The sequence below is a fragment of the Ovis canadensis genome, chromosome 1 (assembly GCF_042477335.2).
Source record: "Ovis canadensis isolate MfBH-ARS-UI-01 breed Bighorn chromosome 1, ARS-UI_OviCan_v2, whole genome shotgun sequence".
Taxonomy (NCBI): Eukaryota; Metazoa; Chordata; class Mammalia; order Artiodactyla; family Bovidae; genus Ovis; species Ovis canadensis.
This window is the reverse complement of record NC_091245.1, coordinates 119,876,242-119,894,608: the sequence shown is the minus strand read 5'-3', so window position 1 is coordinate 119,894,608 and position 18,367 is coordinate 119,876,242. Positions and strand designations below refer to the sequence as shown.

At 40.9% G+C, this 18,367-nt stretch overlaps 1 protein-coding gene across 1 annotated transcript; it reads left to right on the top strand.

Moving 5' to 3' along the window:
• Positions 1-3,498: 3,498 nt before the first annotated feature.
• TADA1 (transcriptional adaptor 1) lies at positions 3,499-18,234 on the top strand. The gene is made up of 8 exons (XM_069547813.1): positions 3,499-3,800; positions 8,966-9,057; positions 9,302-9,367; positions 12,424-12,521; positions 13,965-14,174; positions 15,384-15,535; positions 17,291-17,453; positions 17,901-18,234. The coding sequence occupies exons 1-8, from the start codon at positions 3,727-3,729 to the stop codon at positions 18,051-18,053; spliced, it is 1,008 nt and encodes a 335-aa protein (XP_069403914.1). The 5' UTR covers positions 3,499-3,726; the 3' UTR covers positions 18,054-18,234.
• Positions 18,235-18,367: the final 133 nt, after the last annotated feature.

Below are 18,367 nucleotides of genomic sequence, written 5' to 3'. Positions count from 1 at the left end.
ATTTTCCTTTGCATTATAGTTGTACACAATCATATTTATAATTTGTGTAATTAGATTTTGAAAGATGTTGCATTAAAAACAGGCAATATATCAATAATACTACCAACCTTCAACAGTTCATCCTACTAATATGGAAAAATATGGATAAACACAGGACATTCTTATTTTATATTGTCTATTCCCAATAGCCTATTGAGTTGACTTTACTAGTTACTCTTACACTAGCCAGCAATTGGGAGAGAGAAAATTGCTATAGAATAATACTTTAAAAAATATTTTTAAAACTAAATATATTTGTGGAATTATTTACATTTTATAAAAGATTTTCACATTCTCTGAAACTATTTAATCAGTTCAGTTCAGTCAGTTCAGTCGCTCAGTTGTGTCTGACTCTTTGTGACCCCATGGACTGCAGCATGCCAGGCCTCCCTGTCCATCACCAATTCCCAGAGTTTGCTCAAACTCATATCTATTGAGTCGGTGATATCATCTAACCATCTCATCCCCTGCTGTCCCCTTCTCCTCCTGCCTTCAATTTTTCCCAGCATCAGGCTCTTTTCCAATGAGTCATTTCTTTGCATCAAAGTATTGGAGTTTCAGCTTCAACATCAGTCCTTCTAATGAATATTCAGGACTGATTTCCTTAACGATGGACTGGTTGGATCTCCTTGCAGTCCAAGGGACTCTCAAGAGTCTCTTCCAAAACCACAGTTCAAAAGCATCAATTCTTTGGCACTCAGCTTTCTTTATAGTCCAACTCTCAAATCCATACCTGATTACTGGAAAAACCATAGCTTTGACTAGATGGACCTTTGTTGGCAAAGTAATATCTCTGTTTTTTAATATGCTGTCTAGGTTGGTCATAATTTTTCTACCAAGGAGCAAGTGTCTTTTAATTTCGTGGCTGCAGTCACTATCTGCAGTGATTCTGGAGCCCCCCAAAATAAAGTCTGTCATTGTTTCCCCTTCTATTTGCCATGAAGTGATGGGACCAGATGCCATGATCTTAGTTTTCTGAATGTTGAGTTTTAAACCAACTTTTTCTCTCCTCTTTCGCTTTCATCAAGTGGTCCTTTAGTTCTTCGCTTTCTGCCATTTAATGAAAGACAAGTGAAAGTGAAAGTTGCTCAGTAGTGACTCTTGGACTGTATCCATGGAATTCTCCAGGCCAGAATACTGGAGAGGGTACCCTTTCCCTTCTCCAGGGGATCTTCCCAACCCAGGGATTAAACCCAGGTCTCCTGCATTGCAGGTGGATTCTTTATCAGCTGAGCCACAAGGAAAGCCCAAGAACACTGGAGTGGGTAGCCTATCCCTTCTCCAGCAGATCTTCCAACCCAGGAATGGAACCAAGGTCTCCTGCATTGCAGGCGGATTCTTTACCAACTGAGCTATCAAGGAAGCCCTGCCATTTAATAGTTGTCTGTATAGGGTATGCATTTTTTACCAGTATTGCTATAACTAAAAAAAAATTTTATTGGAGTATGACTGTTTAGTTTCTGCTGTACAACATGAATCAGCTTTCTGTGTACATATAGACCCTCCCTCTTGGGCTTCCCTCCCAATCCCCACCCCAGTCCCACCCCTCTAGGTCATCACAGAGCACTGAGCTGAGCTCCTTGTGCTATATAGCAGCCTCCCAGGAGCTGCTTTACACATGGCAGTGTACATGTTATTGGTACTCTCCCAACTCAGCCCACTCTCCCCATCCCGACTGTATCCACGTGCCCACTCTCTACATCTATGACTTTATCCTGCCCTGTAGATAGGTTCATCTGTACCATTTTCCTAGATTCCATATATATGTGTTGGTACATGTGTTTTTCTTTTAATTAAGACTGAAAATTAGTTTAAGGTAAACTATTAAATTACAAATGGTTTTAGTATTCATTTCTATTAAGTATGTGTTTTGGTTAGATGTCTTTGGTTTGTTATATTGTCTAACACTACAGTTTGAATGGACATTTACCTGAATAACTATACTGAAATGAATAGGTGTACAAAATGATGAGAGAGGATGGACTATTTAATTGAGCTAGATGTGTAGAGGTATGCATGTTTTCAAGTATTGATTCCAAGAGATGAGTTATTTTGTTAGTGGACAGGTAGATGGGATAGCCACACAGCCAGGGACTGTTTTTGACAGATATACCCAAACATCTGTGCCCCTTCTTAGTTCTGCTGAAGGTGCCCTTTAATATTTGAACCTGACTGTAAAAAATGTAGGTAGTCCATCATAGGTCTCAAAACTAGCAGAGGGGAGATATAAAAGGACTGAGACATAGGGTTTGTTATAGAAAGTCAAATAACTAGAATGTGAAGTAGATACTACGGGTGATGAACTCAGGCCTGCGGGTGTGTGAGGTGGACAGGTAGGCTGAATCCAGGTCATAAGAAAATTTTAATGCCAGGTTAGGGGGACTGGAATTTGGTCAGTAGTCAGTGGGGAGCCTTGAAAGGCATACATGGATAACTAGTTTTTTAAAAGTCAAAATTTCTCTAGAGTTTTATGACACAGGTAGGAAGACTTTAACTGTCCAGTTCATCTTTGTATCCCCAGCACCCAAAAGAGAGCCAGGTGCATAACAGAAACTCATTGTCTACTTACTGAAGGAAAGAAGAAGCTTAAAGGAACCTCCATGGAGAAATTACACAAGATTTAAAAGCCACTTAGGATTATTTCAAACTTAGGGGAGGCAATTTGACAATATGCATCAAGACTCTTTTAAGTACTCCTATCATTTAACCCAGTAATTCTATTTATGGGACTCTGTTTTAAAGTAATAATCCTAAATGAGGGAAAGCTTTATGCATAAAGTTTATTACAACATTGTTTTTAAAAGAAGAAATGGAAATAGTCTAAGAATTGGGAAACAAGTTATTGTGCGCCTTTCTCCTGTAGGGTATTTAATATGCTGTCAATAAAATTACGATAATAAAGACGATGTGATATAAGAGGAAAACATATATATTATTATATTAAGTAAATATAACGAAAACCCCACCAAGACGCACAATTGAAGATAGGGTATGATTATAAATTATGGGAAGGGGGAAAGAGTTTGTCTGGGGGTGGTAACATTTTTTTCTTTTATCCTTCTGTGTATTTTCCCTACTTGTCCTCATTATTTCATTCACTTATCAAATATTTATTGACAGCCCACTATGCGTCAGGTACTCCTCTAGGAATTAGGGAAAACAGCAGTGAATAAAATACAAATCCTGTCCTCACGAACTTACACGTTATTTGGAGGAGCCAGAAAATTAACAAGTCAATTAAGTGAGTGGTCGGCAAAAAAAATAAGGCAACGAAAGAGAATAAAATCAACATCATCTACCTTTTCACTTGGAGGGAGGAGATACTCATGCCGGTAAAAAGAGCGAATTAGAGACTCGAGCAGCGCTAAGACTGAGGGCCCAGGAGGCGCCAGCCCTGCAGGCGGCGCTGCAGCCCGGCGGCGGCGGGACGGTGGAGCGCGAGGAGGCGGGGCACGCGACGCGAGGGGCGGGGGCTGGAGGACCGCGGAAACGCCGAGTTCGGCTCAGCGCTTTCCCTTCAGCAAGGCGGGCGGAGCTGAAAACCGAACACAGGTCTTCCGAGCTCCTGGGGGCGGGGCAGACGGGAGCGGGCGGTGTCGCCGCAGCCCAAGCCTTCGTGGAGTTGTTTTTTCGGTTGCTGGTCGCTGCGGCCGAGAGGTGTGAGGTCGGGCTGGTACGTGGGGAGCAATGGCGACCTTTGTGAGCGAGCTGGAGGCGGCGAAGAAGAACTTGAGCGAGGCCCTGGGGGACAACGTGAAGCAGTAAGAACTCCCCAGAAGCAGCCTCCGCGTCTCTGCGCGGGCGCTTCCCTGGCCTCTGGCTGCCCACCCATCGTGCAGTGACTCCACGCGGCCGCTGGGCCTGTGCGCCCCTCGCGTCGTGGGCTGTGGGGCCTGTGGGTTTTTCCGGCTGGGGCCGGCGGGCAGCCCGGACGCACCCGGCTGGAGGGGCCGTCCTCCCGGGTTTGCTCGGGACCCGGGCGGGCGCCTTCCCCCGAGGCTCTGTCCTGGGTGGGGCGAGCAAGGCGTCCTCCACGCCTTCACGCCCAAGGGCCTGTTGGGCGGCAGCGGCAGGGGCGCGGGAGTGCGGGACGCGTGTGGCTGAGCAGCGGCCTACTCCGAGCCGGCACGTCTCTAGGCGCCCGGCTCCCGGAGGGCTCCGTGGAGGCGGAGGCTTATTGAGCTCAGGTGTTGCGCGGGAACTGTGGGTAAGACAGAGAAAGCCGTTTCGGAAGGCAGACAGACCCTCCGTGAAGTAGTCACTGAACACTGCTGCAGTTACAGTGATGATAGCAGTAGCGAACATTTATTGAACACCTTTTAAGCGCTCTAGATGTACTATCTCATCTAATCCTCGCAACAGAGATCTGAGGTAGGTACAGTTATCACTCCCGTTTGATAGATGAGAGGACAGAGATTTTTAACTCTTCAAAAGTCATGGCAGTATTGGGGCCCTCGTGTCTAATTTCTCGCTCTGAAACCTTACCGGGGGGTTGCAAAGGATCCCAGAAGCTCCCAGAGACTTTCACCCAGGTTATAGCAGGGGACCGAGTACATAGTTGGGTCAGAATCGCCGAAATGGCTGAGTGTAAAATCAGTAATTCAGACAAAGCCAAAGTCATAGGAGGAACCCTCCGAAGTACCAGGACAAATTTGGAAGTTTTCAAAACAGTATGATTACATTTTTATTTTTCTAAAATATTGGAAGCCAATTTTAAACGTTTAAGACTATAATGCCTGTGTTGTTGCTGCCGGATGATTTTTGTGATATTCTGTACATTTTGCAGTACTCAGTAGGCATTCACTTTGAAATGTTTCTAGAGGTGCAAGGTGTTTGGGGGATACTTTCTTTGTTCCACTTTTTCTCCTTATCTTTGAATTTTTTTAAATTATAACTGAATTGAATTCAGTTATTATAACTGAATAACTTGGATGTCATACATGAGTTTTGGTTTTTCCTTCTTGTGAAATTTTGATGTGGCAATCTACTTTTTGTCTTACCAAGATACAGAATTACATGGGAGTTGGAACACCGATGGACTAAATGGAATAACTAAAAACAAAATATAGTTTTTAAAGATTACTTTAGTATTAGGAACAATAATAAATCAAACTAGAAACACTGGAATTAAATTTTAATATGTTATTTTGGGCATAATTATTTAATTTTTTATAAACATTAATTGACTCCCAAAGATAAAATATTTTTACCTGAAGTTATAGTTTAATATGCATGTTGACTTTCTTTCTCTTTCCTTGCTTGCTTAATTAAAAATCCTTAATTATTTTAATGAGTAAAATAGCCTTTACTGTCATTAATTACTGTAGCTTATTTTTGTAATACCGCTGAAATTTGCACTTTTTAAGCACAATAGACTTGTCACTCTTACATTTATGATGCTTACAAATATTTGAAAGTGAATGTTTTCATGCAGCAGTAAACCTGGCTCATGTGTATAATTGACTGATTAGATGCGATGATGCCCTCTATGAAGCCACACTTCTCACACAGGTCACCAGAAATGTTGAAATTAGTGTTTTCTAGTTGGTCTTTAAAGATCAATGTTGGCTATCAGATGTTGGTCAAATACAGATGCTGAAGCTAAATTTGGTGCATCTGTAGCTGAATCTCCATTAAGAATGCAATCAAAATGTACCTTTGTGCTAGGAAGAGTTAGTGGTACAGTGTTTTTCTATATTAATGTTTTCCATTGTCTTTTTTCCCTTCTGCTCCTTAAAAAGTGCTTGTTGGTTGAGCAATCTGTCCTACAATATTTTCTCACATATCCTACTTGAGTAGTTTGTCTTGGTTTGTACAGCCTGACCATTTAAATGCGGTTCTTGTTTGTAGATAAAATATATCAGGTGTATAAGGGTCTCAGGCATGAGTTGTTTCCTGTTTTATGCTGTTGTCCTAATGTCCTTTATGTCAGGTTGTCTGCCCATGTCGGCTTCTAGAAAGACACGAGCTTTGCTAGCTTACTCATTTTGTATAGTACTGAGTAGAATGTTGGGTTCAAATGAGTGCTTTGTGTTTTGGATGATTTAGCCATATGTTATTTAATCTTCCCCAAGTTTCTGCAGTGCTTCCTAGTCCGATCCATTTATACTCATCACCCATTATCCTAGAGGCTGGCTTACCTTGTTTTCCTTATTTTTAAGGAAAATAATCAGTTGTCCATGGCTATACAACGAGTTAATACAGGGACCAGGATTGGAAGTGAGTCTTCAACATGATAGGTAGCCAGTGCTGGCTATTTGGGCTATAAAGTTTGAAAAGATAGCATCAGGATGGCAGAGTCTTGCCTTAGTTCACTTCAAGTATGAAGTATTTGAAAGTATCCTTTCTTGTAAAATAGGAACACAGAGTTTTTAAATAATGAAGTTTTTCTCATGTTACTCTCCTCTTTTGTTGTATAGAATGGGATAGGAAAGACTTTTGCTTTTCTATGGCACTTTATTTCACTTTTAAATTGTTCTTGTCTTTAAAAAGGCAGAGGAATCATGTAAGTGTTTGCTATTGAGAAGGTATTATTGACTAATGAATTTGACTCAGGTGAAATGTTGTGCCAGATTCTAGAACTAAACTTGTTTTGCTGCTGAATGAAATGGGACTTGGGAAACTTTAGGGCTCCATTAAAGTTATGAGTTTTCTCCAGTGGGGTTGGGGTGGGGAGTACAGGAACTCAAAAAATTACATATATATAGTTAGCCAGACTTAAACTGATCGGTGTATAGGACAGCAGGAGAAACTGCCATGGGTATAATGATGACAGTGAGAGCATTAAACCATCTTGTTTAGGACTCTGTTGTTAGAAACTCAAATGAGCATTAGAAAGTAGCTAATAGTGAATTGAAAGGTACTGTAAAAACATGTGCTGAGTAATTATTAGTCCTGTTTCATGAATGAGGCATAGCTTTCTTAAGCATCAAAACAAGGGGTGTGGATGTGAAAAATCAAGTACTTTACTCCTATTTTTAATAATGTTGTTAAGGTATAAAAGATTGGATCCTTTTTTTCCTACCAGTTAACTAGTAATTTTTATGATTAGTGGTTGGTTTTCACTTTAAAAAACCGCACTCCTCAATCTATAAAACACAGAAACTTTAAAATATAAATCTTTCTTAAAACTGAGGCATAAATGACATACAGCTTTTCATTAGTTTCAGGGGTACCACATTAATGATTCAGTGTTTGTATATATTTTGCAGTGTGGTACCACAATAGGTCTAGTTCATGTCTCTCATCATACATAGTTAAAAAATTATTTTTTTCTTGTGATGAGAACTTTTAATACATTATTGATTAGGGGGTTTTTGTAGAAACTAACACCTATGACCATCTATTTGTTATGTAAGTGAATATTGAAACACTCTGGTCAATAATATTCAGGTTAACAAAAGACTTAGTACGTCTTTGAGCAGTAAGTTGTTAAGATCTACTTTCAGCAGCTTTCAAATAAACAATATTTGACAACTTTAATATTTTAAAATAATTTTAAGTGTATTTTTCTGGAGAGTAGGTCCTTTAAAAAGGCAACAGTGAGGAAGGAAAGGTACAGCTATGGTTTTTAGCTGGTTAACTTATAGGTCAGATTCTGTGACTACTGCTCAGTCCATTTTAGGGAGGACTTTCCTCTTTTGACGGTATTCTGGCTCCTTAGGAGCTTAAACAACTGATTTATTTTCTCACCATTCCAGAGTCTAGAAGTCTGACATCAGGGTGTGAGCAGGGTTGTTATTTTCTGAGGCCTCTCCCTTTGGCTATTGGCTGCTGTCTCTTGTCTGTATCCTAATCCCTTCTTATAAGGACACCAGTCTCATTGGGTTAGGGCCTACCCTGATTCCTCCAGTTCAGTTCAGTCGCTCGGTCATGTCGGACTCTTTGCGATCCCATGGACTACAGCACGCCAGGCTTTCCTGTCCCATCACCAACTCCCGAAGCTTACTCAAATTTATGTCCATTGAGTCGGTGATGCCATCCAACCATTTCATCCTCTGTCATCCCCTTCTCCTCCTGACTTCAATCTTTCTCAGCATCAGGGTCTTTTCCAATAAGTTAGTTCTTTGCATCAGGTGGCTAAATTATTGGAGTTTCAGCTTCAGCATCAATCCTTCTAATGAATATTTGGGACTGATTTCCTTTAGGATGGACTGGTTGGATCTCCTTGCAGTCCAGGGGACTCTCTTCAACCACAGCTCAAAAGCATCAATTCTTCGGTGCTCAGCTTTCTTTATAGTCCATCTCACATCCATATATGACCACTGGAAAAACCATAACCTTGACTAGATGGACCTTTGTTGGCAAAGTAATGTCTCTGCTTTTTAATATGCTGTTTAGGTTGGTCATAGCTTTTTTACCAAGGAGCAAGCGTCCTTTAATTTCATGGCTGCAGTCACTATCTGCAGTGACTTTGAAGCTCCCCAAAATAAAGTCTGTCACTGTTTCCATTGTTTTCCCATCTATTTGCCATGAAGTGATGGGACCAGATGCCATGATCTTAGTTTGCTGAATGTTGAGCTTTCAGCCAGCTTTTTCACTCCCCTCTTTCAGTTTCATTAAGAGGCTCTTTAGTTCTTCTTCACTTTCTGCCATAAGGGTGGTGTCATCTCCGTATCTGAGGTTATTGATATTTCTCCTGGCAATCTTGATTCCAGCTTGTGCTTCATCCAGTCCAGCGTTTCTCATGATGTACTCTGCATTTAAATTAAATAAGCAGGTTACTTAATTACCTCTTTGAAGGCCCTGTCACGTTCTGTCGTACTAGGAGTTAGGGATTCAACATACGAATTTGGGGGGAAACACAACTCAGTCCATAACATTAGGGAATGCAAAATTTCCTTCTTTTCTGGGAGTTGAGGGAGATAAAGTGAACTTGGGGAAGAAGCAAAACCTGAGGTTCTTAATATTGCTTCTGCCTCTGCAGATACTGGGCTAACTTAAAGTTGTGGTTCAAGCAGAAGATCAGCAAAGAAGAGTTTGACCTTGAAGCTCATAGACTTCTCACACAGGATAATGGTAAAATAATCTGGGGACTTATTTTACTGTTCTGAAGTTTTCCCAGATCTGCAATAGATTAAGTTAAAAATTTTTTTTGTTTTAGTAGTATGTAAGGTCATTTAAATAATGTGGATATTTAAAAGTAAATGTAAAGAATGGCAGAGTAGGGGATATCCAAAGTCTTTAGAAACTAGACTAAAACAGTGGTTTCGTATGTTGTGAATGTCGTGTGCTTGACTTGTGGCCATCTTCCCTCTTCCAGTCCACTCTCACAACGATTTCCTCCTGGCCATTCTCACGCGGTGTCAGATTTTGGTGTCTACACCAGGTAAGGGAGTGCAGGTAACCTCTAGGGATGTCAGTCAGCAGAGCCACAAACTCGGGTGTATTACCAGGCTCTCGCTGCCTCTAACCGACGTGTTTACAAATGAAATGTTCTTAGAAGACAGATTTTATTATAAAGTGCTGATTCTTTTATAGGACCTTTTTAAAGCAGGTAATTTCACTGTCCTTACATTGACTTTTGGGCTTTACTGGGTTTCAGTTACTTAAGTAAACCAGAGGTGAGGAGGCGAGTAGTTAGTCAGGAGGAAGAAGCTGAGGAGAGTGAAGAGAGGGCATTTGGTGGTTAGAAGAGGTTCACCAGAGATGTATGGAGGGTAAACCAGGTGAGGAGAAACCACAGCATGTGTTGAGAACTTGGGTTTTCCTGATCTTAATTCAGTGAGATATTAGCACCTGGAAGATTAAGTGCGTCAGCCTGTGTTTGGCAAACTATTGGTGAAGAACAAAGGTAGTGAATAGCACCATGGTAGGGAGGTGCATGGAAGCCAAATCTGTCACTTCAGCCTAAGAAAATGGGTACAGACAATGATTTTTTGCCCCTAGTTTTTTGGAGGTTTAAGTGGTACAAGTCACCTCTTTCAATCTTATTTTAATCAGTTAGTCAAAACCAAATAAATACATTAAAAATTTGCCTCATGGTAAAGCTTATCCTGGGCTCTTGTATTTACAGGTACTATTGGTTTTTGTTGTTGCTTTTAAAGGGCCTGTGGTAATTCTGATGGTCATTTATTAAAAGCCCATGTTTATCTAGAGAAAGTGGAGTCACTCGGTCGTGTCCGACTCCTTGCAACACCATGGACTGTAGTAGCCTACCAGGCTCCTCCGTCCATTGGATTTTCCAGGGAAGACTACTAGAGTGGCTGCCATTTCCTTCTCCAGGGGTTCTCCCAACCCAGGGATCGAACCCAGGTCTCCTACGTTGCAGACAGGCACTTTACCATCTGAGCCACCAGGGGCGCCTCTTTTATCTAGACATGGCTAGTATTTTGTATCATCTCCCTCTGCTAAGCTCTGTTGTAAGATGGAGAATTAGATAAGATATCCTAAAGGCCTGTTCTTCACACTCGAGAAGTTACCTTGCTGGGAAGAGAGGTAAAGAGCATTTGTTTACGGAGACTGGTGTTAGAGCAGGGAGGCTGCTCTCCACCCCTCACCATACCCCTTGCTGCACATTCTACACTATGCCTGATGTTTTATTTAATTTAAATAGAAGTGGACTTTTGCCTGTTAGATCATAAAGATAATCCACTGTGTTGTTTAAAGTTTAATTTGATCAGAAAAGCCAACATTTTGTGAGGCTGGATCTTACTTTTTTTGCCACACACCCAACAGATTCAGTGGGACAGTTGGACTTAAAAACTTTGGTTGATAGGCGTCAGGAGACTTGGGTTCAAGTTTAAGTTTTGCCACTAGCTTAGATGATATATTTAATTATTGAATGTTGTGAGCATCCATGAGACCGTAATATCTACCCTACATGGTTATAAAAAAGCAGGTGAAAGAACGTGTAAAATTTCTCTTAGAAATAAAAAATGCCAAAAGAATGTGAAGTGATATTAATGTAGATGGCTGTTTTTAATTAAAGCCTTTGATACTCTTGAATGTTTATTGTTGGTTGTTTAAAAATAAATGAAGATACATTGGAATTTAAGAGATTATTTCTCCATTAAACACCCAAAATATCTTTTCTTAAAATATTTGTTAGCAACAAAGAGATGATTTCTACTAAAAGTATAATATAGAAATATAATTTGTGTGTGTGTTGATAATTGTGGTCAAATTGCTTACTATTTCTCGAAACTAGGCAAGAAAGATGGTTTTAATGATATTATTTGTTGACTACTAACAGCTGTGTCCTAGATACTTTATGTGCATTGTCTTTTTTCTTAAAATTCTTTGGGATTTTTTTTTCAAGTGTATGTAACTTTGATTTTTTTGTTTGTTTAGCTTGGTCTTTCTTACCAGTTACAGATTTCTATCAAATGTCTGATGATTTGTGTTTAAGAATGAAGCATAAAACTGCCTGGAGATGCCCTTTAGAGTGACAGGAAGCCAGTGTTACAGTGGGGCTGTGCTTGAGGGTGCCAGCACCCATGCCAGCCACCTCAGTAAAGCCAAGAAGTTTTGTTTTGCTTTAACTAGAGAAGAGTTCTCCGTCCTCCTGTGGCGTATGCCCCCCTGTGCACAGGGGTGAGCGGGACTGCTTGCGTGGGGCCAGGAACAACTGTCCAGTGAACTCGGAAGGGCCTGCACTTGACTTGGTGCTGTACTGGGGTTGTCTTGAAATTCTTAACTTTTGATCAGGGGACCCATCTTTTTTGTGTTGTACTGAGTTCAGTCCTGGATGTGAGGGAAGGCATTTGTATGGATGACTTTTCAACATAGATACTCCATTAATCTTGTTTGTAGCTGTATTCTCCCTCCTGCTTTCCACTGGACTCAACTACAAATTCAGATTCTATATGGATGTCGACTGGTCAGGTTAACTTAGTTCCTCCTCTTCACCAAGCTTGCCTAGCTTAGGCCGTAGCTTCCATGTGTCCACTTTGTAAGTTGGCTCCTTTTTAGCCTATCCTTGGAATTTGGTGGGATCTCATCTTGGTCTGCCACTCATTTTCCTCTTAGTCTCTGTTGTGGACGTGCCATTTACTTTTTCCTGCTGTTGTTTTTAGTAGGGTCTTGGAAGAGAGAGGAGACAAATACATGTGATCAGTTTGCTGTCTTGAACTAGAAAACTCTGTCCTGCTTTCATAATGTTACTGCTACTATTAAGCAAACAAGCACCCTATAGACAATTAAAAACGTGAAAAACAAATTTGTCTTCCTAAAAGAACAATTTTGGTTACAGCTAGGAAAAAAAAAGTGATTTGAGAGAATTTGAAGTTTTTTAGAGAAGCAGAAAGACGCCTGAATTTAAGCATTTATTGTTTATTTTCATCATTTGAGCATCTCATACTTCTTTAACCCAAAGGGAAAACAAAACAGCAGTTATCAGTTGTCGTTCTTTTCTCTTATGATTGTTATTTTTCTGTCTCACAGAGGGTGCTGGATCTTTACCCTGGACAGGGGGTTCTGCAGCCAAACCTGGAAAACCAAAGGGAAAGAAAAAGCTTTCTTCTGTTCGTCAGAAATTTGATGTAGGTTGTTCTTCAGTAAATCTTGGTAATGACTGATTTAAGAACTGTTGTGACGGAACTGGCTTTAGTTTTTTAATGAATATTACAATTCTGGTAGGAAAGTTGAAAAAAGGTGAAGAGAAAAACACGTCATTTGGGGAGGAAAAGATGTTATTGAATTTGAAATTGGGACTCAATCTTTGAAACCCTCTTTACCAAAGTGTCTGAATTTTTATACTTCTGGTTTGTTACTGCATAATTATTAATATGTTGTCATTAGTATATAATAATTTTTCAGTGATTCAAGAACTATACCTGTGTTTTTTTTTTTTTCTCTAAAATATCTTTGGGAATGAATAATGTTACCCAGATTGAAGACTTCTGTTCCAAGGGTCCAGGAGGCCTAGAGGCCTCCAGCAAGATCCTGGTGATGCCCTGGTAAACCTTGAGCCTTCTGGGGATCCTCAGAGAAATCTTGAAGGCATTGGACTATGAAATTTGTAAACATTTCAGAATAACTTGCTTTTTCAGGTTTATATCCAGGGAACAAAGTTTCCCTATCCCTTTTATAGATTTGATTGGGTACTTTATTGATTAACATCAACAAACATTTATTTACTTCTACTTTTTGCTCCATGTTTTATATCAATAATATTCAATCTGGAGGGCATCAGCATCTCCAGAGAGGCATACTTGCTTTGAAAAAGCATGTTTAAAATGGAAAAGCAACTTGCTTTTATAATACAGACTTCAAACAGGACAAGCCATATTTGCTACAAAATCTTGTGAGCTGGACTTAACCAAAAGCTACAGAGGCGTATCTCCTACTGATGGTGGAGAATATACATGTGCTCTCAGCATCTCCCAGAGCAAGGCTGGGGTTTTATAAGTGGAAAAGATTGGGAAAGGCTATTTTTTAAAAAACTAATGACTGTCTTAAAAAGATTCTGTGTTGAGAATTGTTAGTGGAATATAATGTAATTGAAGAGTTATACTAGCCTACATTATCTTGGAATATTTGTTATTAGATCTGTTATGTTGGTAACAGATATTACCAGTTTTCTGAAACGTTTACTGTATATTTCTGCATTCAGAATCTGCTTACTTACAAGTGTACTTAAAATGTTTTGACTTCTTTGAAAATAGTTTTATATCTTCTCCTTCTCCCCATTTGTTATTTTTAGCACAGAGCCATATATTCTGTGATTTCTAAGGAATTAATTAAATAGAATAAACTACTATGCATACTACTGCTATTCCCCTTAACTCATATCTCCATTATAGATATGTAATGGTTGTGAATCTGTGATTATTTGTGCATGAGTTTCTTTTTTTTTAACTCTTGTGGTTTAGTTTGGGTGGCATTAATTTGTAGGATCGCAGGTCCAATTCATTGGTTACTCTTGTTTGTGTCTTATTACGTGCCATGTAATGAATAATTTTGAAAAGTTTTCTTACCTATAGCATAGATTCCAGCCTCAGAATCCCCTCTCAGGAGCCCAGCAATTTGTGGCAAAGGATCCCCAGGATGATGACGACTTGAAACTTTGTTCCCACACAATGATGCTTCCTACTCGGGGTCAGCTTGAAGGGAGAATGATAGTGACTGCCTACGAACACGGGCTGGACAACGTCACAGAGGAGGCTGTCTCAGCTGTGGTCTACGCGGTGGAGGTTGGTTTGCTGGTGTCAAAAACACTCCTATCGATTGAATGTGACAGGCTTGTGTGTGTTATTCAGAGTTAGTACTGTAAGAAAAGAGCTAAAATGTAACTCTGATTTCAGAATTGCCTTGCTGAAATTGTTTTCTCTTGAGGGGAGAAACATCACAATCCAAACAGTTGCCTTCAGTTAATAGACTAAGCTTTTCAAAAGGTTACGAGTGGCATAACACTTTTGATGTTTAACTTGTTAACAAGGGGACAGTTTTTAAGCAAAAAATTGAGATTGAGAATCCTAAAGACTAGAATGACTTGACTTTGCTGTGGCACAGCATTTGAAGAGCATCATTAGGCGTGGTGTCCAAACTGCGGGATTCGGTCTCAGCACACCCTTTCATTCATTAATTTCACTCATTCAGTCACTAGACAAACGTACACTGGGGTCTACACGGGTACTGAGAGGTGACGTTGGGGCTTTCCTTTCGGTTCTCTGGGCCTCTTTCCTCGCCTGTACCTCAGAGATTATAATAGCTATCTCATGAAGTTTTAAGCTACAGATGGTACCATGATGTCCTGACGTGAGGTGATCTTATTGGCATAATTGAAATACCATGCCCCCTGGCTCTGCTGTTGATAATGGTAGTCTGGGACTCGTCTGTCTCTGTTTTCACAGACAGTCTCTAACCCTCTCTTAGGCATTCACAAAGGTGAAGAGATGTCAAATACCTGTATATAGCTGTCTTTTATGTGGCTTTTGAGAGAGCCAGGATTCTATTTATGCAAGGATTTTAGTAGATTGGGCACTGTAATATATATCTGATCTTAAAACATTTTGTACCATTTTCAAACAAGCTTCAAGGTAGTTCGCTACTTTAAAAAATAACTTGTTTTTGTACTTCTATTTAAAGCTATCTGAAAATCATTTTTGAGAGAGGGGAGCCAATTTAGAGGGGTAAAGACTTTAATACATTTCCGTAGAGCAGGCTCATCTCAAGTAGAGCTGAATAAAGCAGTCATCGCCCTTTACTCTTGGCTAGACCGTGCTGCTCTGGTGTGGCCTGTGGCTTTCTAGTGAGCATTCACTTGGCTTCAGCACTTCCTTGCCGTTCTCACGTCTCCATTCATTAAGTGCCAGTAAACAATTGTTTGGTTAATGGAAGTTTTATGGTTTGCTTTTAAGACAAGTTCATGCTATTTTTCATTTTTTTTCTTGTTTTTACAGAATCACCTTAAAGATATACTGACATCAGTTGTGTCAAGAAGGAAAGCTTACCGATTACGTGATGGTCATTTTAAATATGCCTTTGGTAGTAATGTGACCCCACAGCCATACCTGAAGAATAGTGTAGTGGCATACAACAGCTTAATAGAAAGGTATATGAAGTTTCTTGCGATTTTTGCATCTATCCTTTCTAGTTGGTTATGCTACTCTTACATAATAGACCACTGTTAAATAATCGCTTATTGAGTTTCTGTGAGGGTATCTCTGAGAGCAGTACAGTTTTATTTTCTCAAGTTGCTTTCTTACATAACTAGTGAATTCTTTTGGTACTCTCTAGATCAAAAGTAAAGTTGTAGAGTTTGGCTGCGGCGTGTGGTTTAATGCAAGTGGCCCCACTCTCTGAGGGCAGTGCATCTTGAAGGCTCCTGGGGCAGCACCTCCTGGTGGTTGGAGTGGGCCAGCTGTCACTCGGAGATGTGGCCTGTGATTGTTGGGTCAGGGTTGGGTTTCTTGATGGTGGGAGGAGCAGTGGTGGGTGTGTCTCCAGATCCTTACCTGGCATTTGTAGCTGGAGCTCACGATGGTGGCCTGGGCTGAGTGTCATCGGTTGCTCTTGGCACCCCCTGGTGCAGATCTGGTCTTTCAGCTCCGATCTTTGGAACCTCTCTGCACTGTGGGCTCCCAGGACCCCTATGCTGTCCTGAAACATCCCTCTGAGATGACCTGGATTATCTTCCCTTTGTTGTCTCTCTTCAGGGAGAAGAGAGGGAGAAAAAAGTATGTTTGGGAAGGCTGGCTGGAGTGGTGATGGGGAAGAAGTAACCGGCAGGGAAGGCCGGTGGCATGATTGTGGTGGGGTGTGTGGTGGGAGAGCTGAGCAGGGAGTCGGAGCAGACGGTGCTGACACCGTAGGGAGGGCCTGGTGCTGGTGCTTGTTTCATGGCTCTGCAGACCTCGACACAACTCACAAGGCTCATTTTGGAGAGCACTGGCTTAAATTGGGTTCACTATTTCAGACTGCTATAGGTGAAGATTTACTTTCTCAACCTCGTTCAAGCATATCTGTTGTCTATTATTTGTTCTCCTTTGTGAGTCATTCGTCTTTAGAGAAAAACAGCCCCTTGTGTTGGGTGAGTGCTGGAGCAGTGTCTGAGCCTGCCAGGCCTCCAGCCGTCCTCTCTCCCTGCCAGCCTGTCCCTGGAAGGCTCCTGCCTCATTCTTGGCCACCTGTTTCTCCATCAGGGCTGCCTTTGTCTTGTGCCGAAACCCACGCTCACACTCCACTTGTGCTTTCCTCCGAGTTCCCTCCTCACTGTTTCACCTCCTCTGTGTTCTCCAGAATGGCATAGCTTATCTTATACTGTATTATGATACAAAAATCATGCTTGTCTTCCCAGTTATATCTGGGTTCTATTTGGCGAGCTTGGCAAAATTTGGGTGTATTTTCTCTACCCTCCAGTTTTACCTGTTGCTTCTTTTGTGCTTTATCTTTCCTTGCTTCTTATTTTTTGATCCTGTTGTCTTTCGTTTCCTCTCCAAGTCAGTTTGCAATTTCATTTTCCTTTAATTAGGCTCTATTATTTTTTTCCACCTAGAAGCTCTTTAAGGACCGGAAACAATTTTGACTCTGTATCATGACTTAACAAATATTTTGACACTTGTGGAGGGAGGAGGGTAAATGCAGTTGCACTGCATTTTATTTCCAGCCTAAGGGATGGGCTGCCTTTAAAAATGAAAATTGTAGGTTATTCACGTATACACTGGCTGAAAAATAATTGGATTTCTGATTCCTTTTGAGATACGTTTTATAAGAAGTTTTCTAGCAGACTGTCCCTGTTCTGGGTGTTCAGTGGTTCTGGTTGTTCCCTCTTTCTTACTGGAACGTTTCTGGAACGTTTTGTTTTCAGCCCTCCAGCCCTCTCCGCTCCTTGTGCTGGTCAGAACCCAGCGTCCCACCCGCCCCCCGACGATGCTGAGCAGCAGGCTGCACTCCTGCTGGCGTGCTCGGGGGACACACTGCCCGCATCTTTGCCTCCAGTGAACATGTACGACCTTTTTGAAGCTTTGCAGGTAACTCTTGGCACCTTAAGGTTTATCTAGATTTATGGATAGGTTCAAAGTTTCTTCAAGTCTACAAAGATATTCACTAGCTTTTCCATTTCCTGACTTTTGTTTTTCAGTTTTTGTTTGTTATTAAAGCCATTAATACTAGCCTTATTTTCCAATCCTGCTCTCAGGAATCCTTCCTAACTTAACCTCCCCCATTCCTCACCTTTCCAGTGAAAGGAAACAAACAAAAAAAACCCTCTTTGGTCCCTTATTTTTCCTTCAGAGCCTTGTTATTTCCTTGTTTTTTTGCTATCTGTTTTGGGTTTTATTAAGTTCTGGCTCAAAACTTAACAGGTTTGTGTCTTTTGTGTGAGTGTTCTGTTGATATAAACCTTACTTTCATTTTCTGTGTTGGAAAAGTAAGTATACTGAAGTATAATTGGAGACGTGCTGATGTTTTTATCCCAGGTACACAGGGAAGTCATTCCTACCCATACCGTATATGCTCTCAACATTGAAAGGGTCATTATGAAACTCTGGCATCCAAATCATGAAGAGCTGCAGCAAGACAAAGTCCATCGCCAGCGCTTGGCAGCCAAGGAGGGGCTTTTGTTCTGCTGAATCAGGACCTGACGGTGTGGGACCCTCAGCAACCTCACTGATTATTGGATTGAATGTTTTGGTGATACTCGTTTCAAGACTTAAGTGTATAGTGTAAATATAATCTTTCCTATGGAAATGAGACAGTACCTTTTGTGTTGCTACTGTGACGCCATTAATATAAATCTGATTTTGATAATGACCCATCTCTGTCTTGTGTATGTGTGTGTGTTCCAGTTATGGGATTAGGCACTGAGAAAGTTCGGTGCCTGGAGTAGCGATGTTTGGGCATCTGAGCCCTAGTATCCTGTGGTCTTCATGTGGGGTGGGTGACA

Excerpts from the sequence above, each read along its gene's own strand:
- TADA1 (XM_069547813.1), top strand. The coding sequence starts at position 3,727 with ATGGCGACCTTTGTGAGCGAGCTGGAGGCGGCGAAGAAGAACTTGAGC. Across the intron at positions 12,522-13,964 it reads CTGTTCGTCAGAAATTTGAT|CATAGATTCCAGCCTCAGAA; the intron begins GTAGGTTGTTCT and ends TCTTACCTATAG. Across the intron at positions 14,175-15,383 it reads CTGTGGTCTACGCGGTGGAG|AATCACCTTAAAGATATACT; the intron begins GTTGGTTTGCTG and ends TTGTTTTTACAG.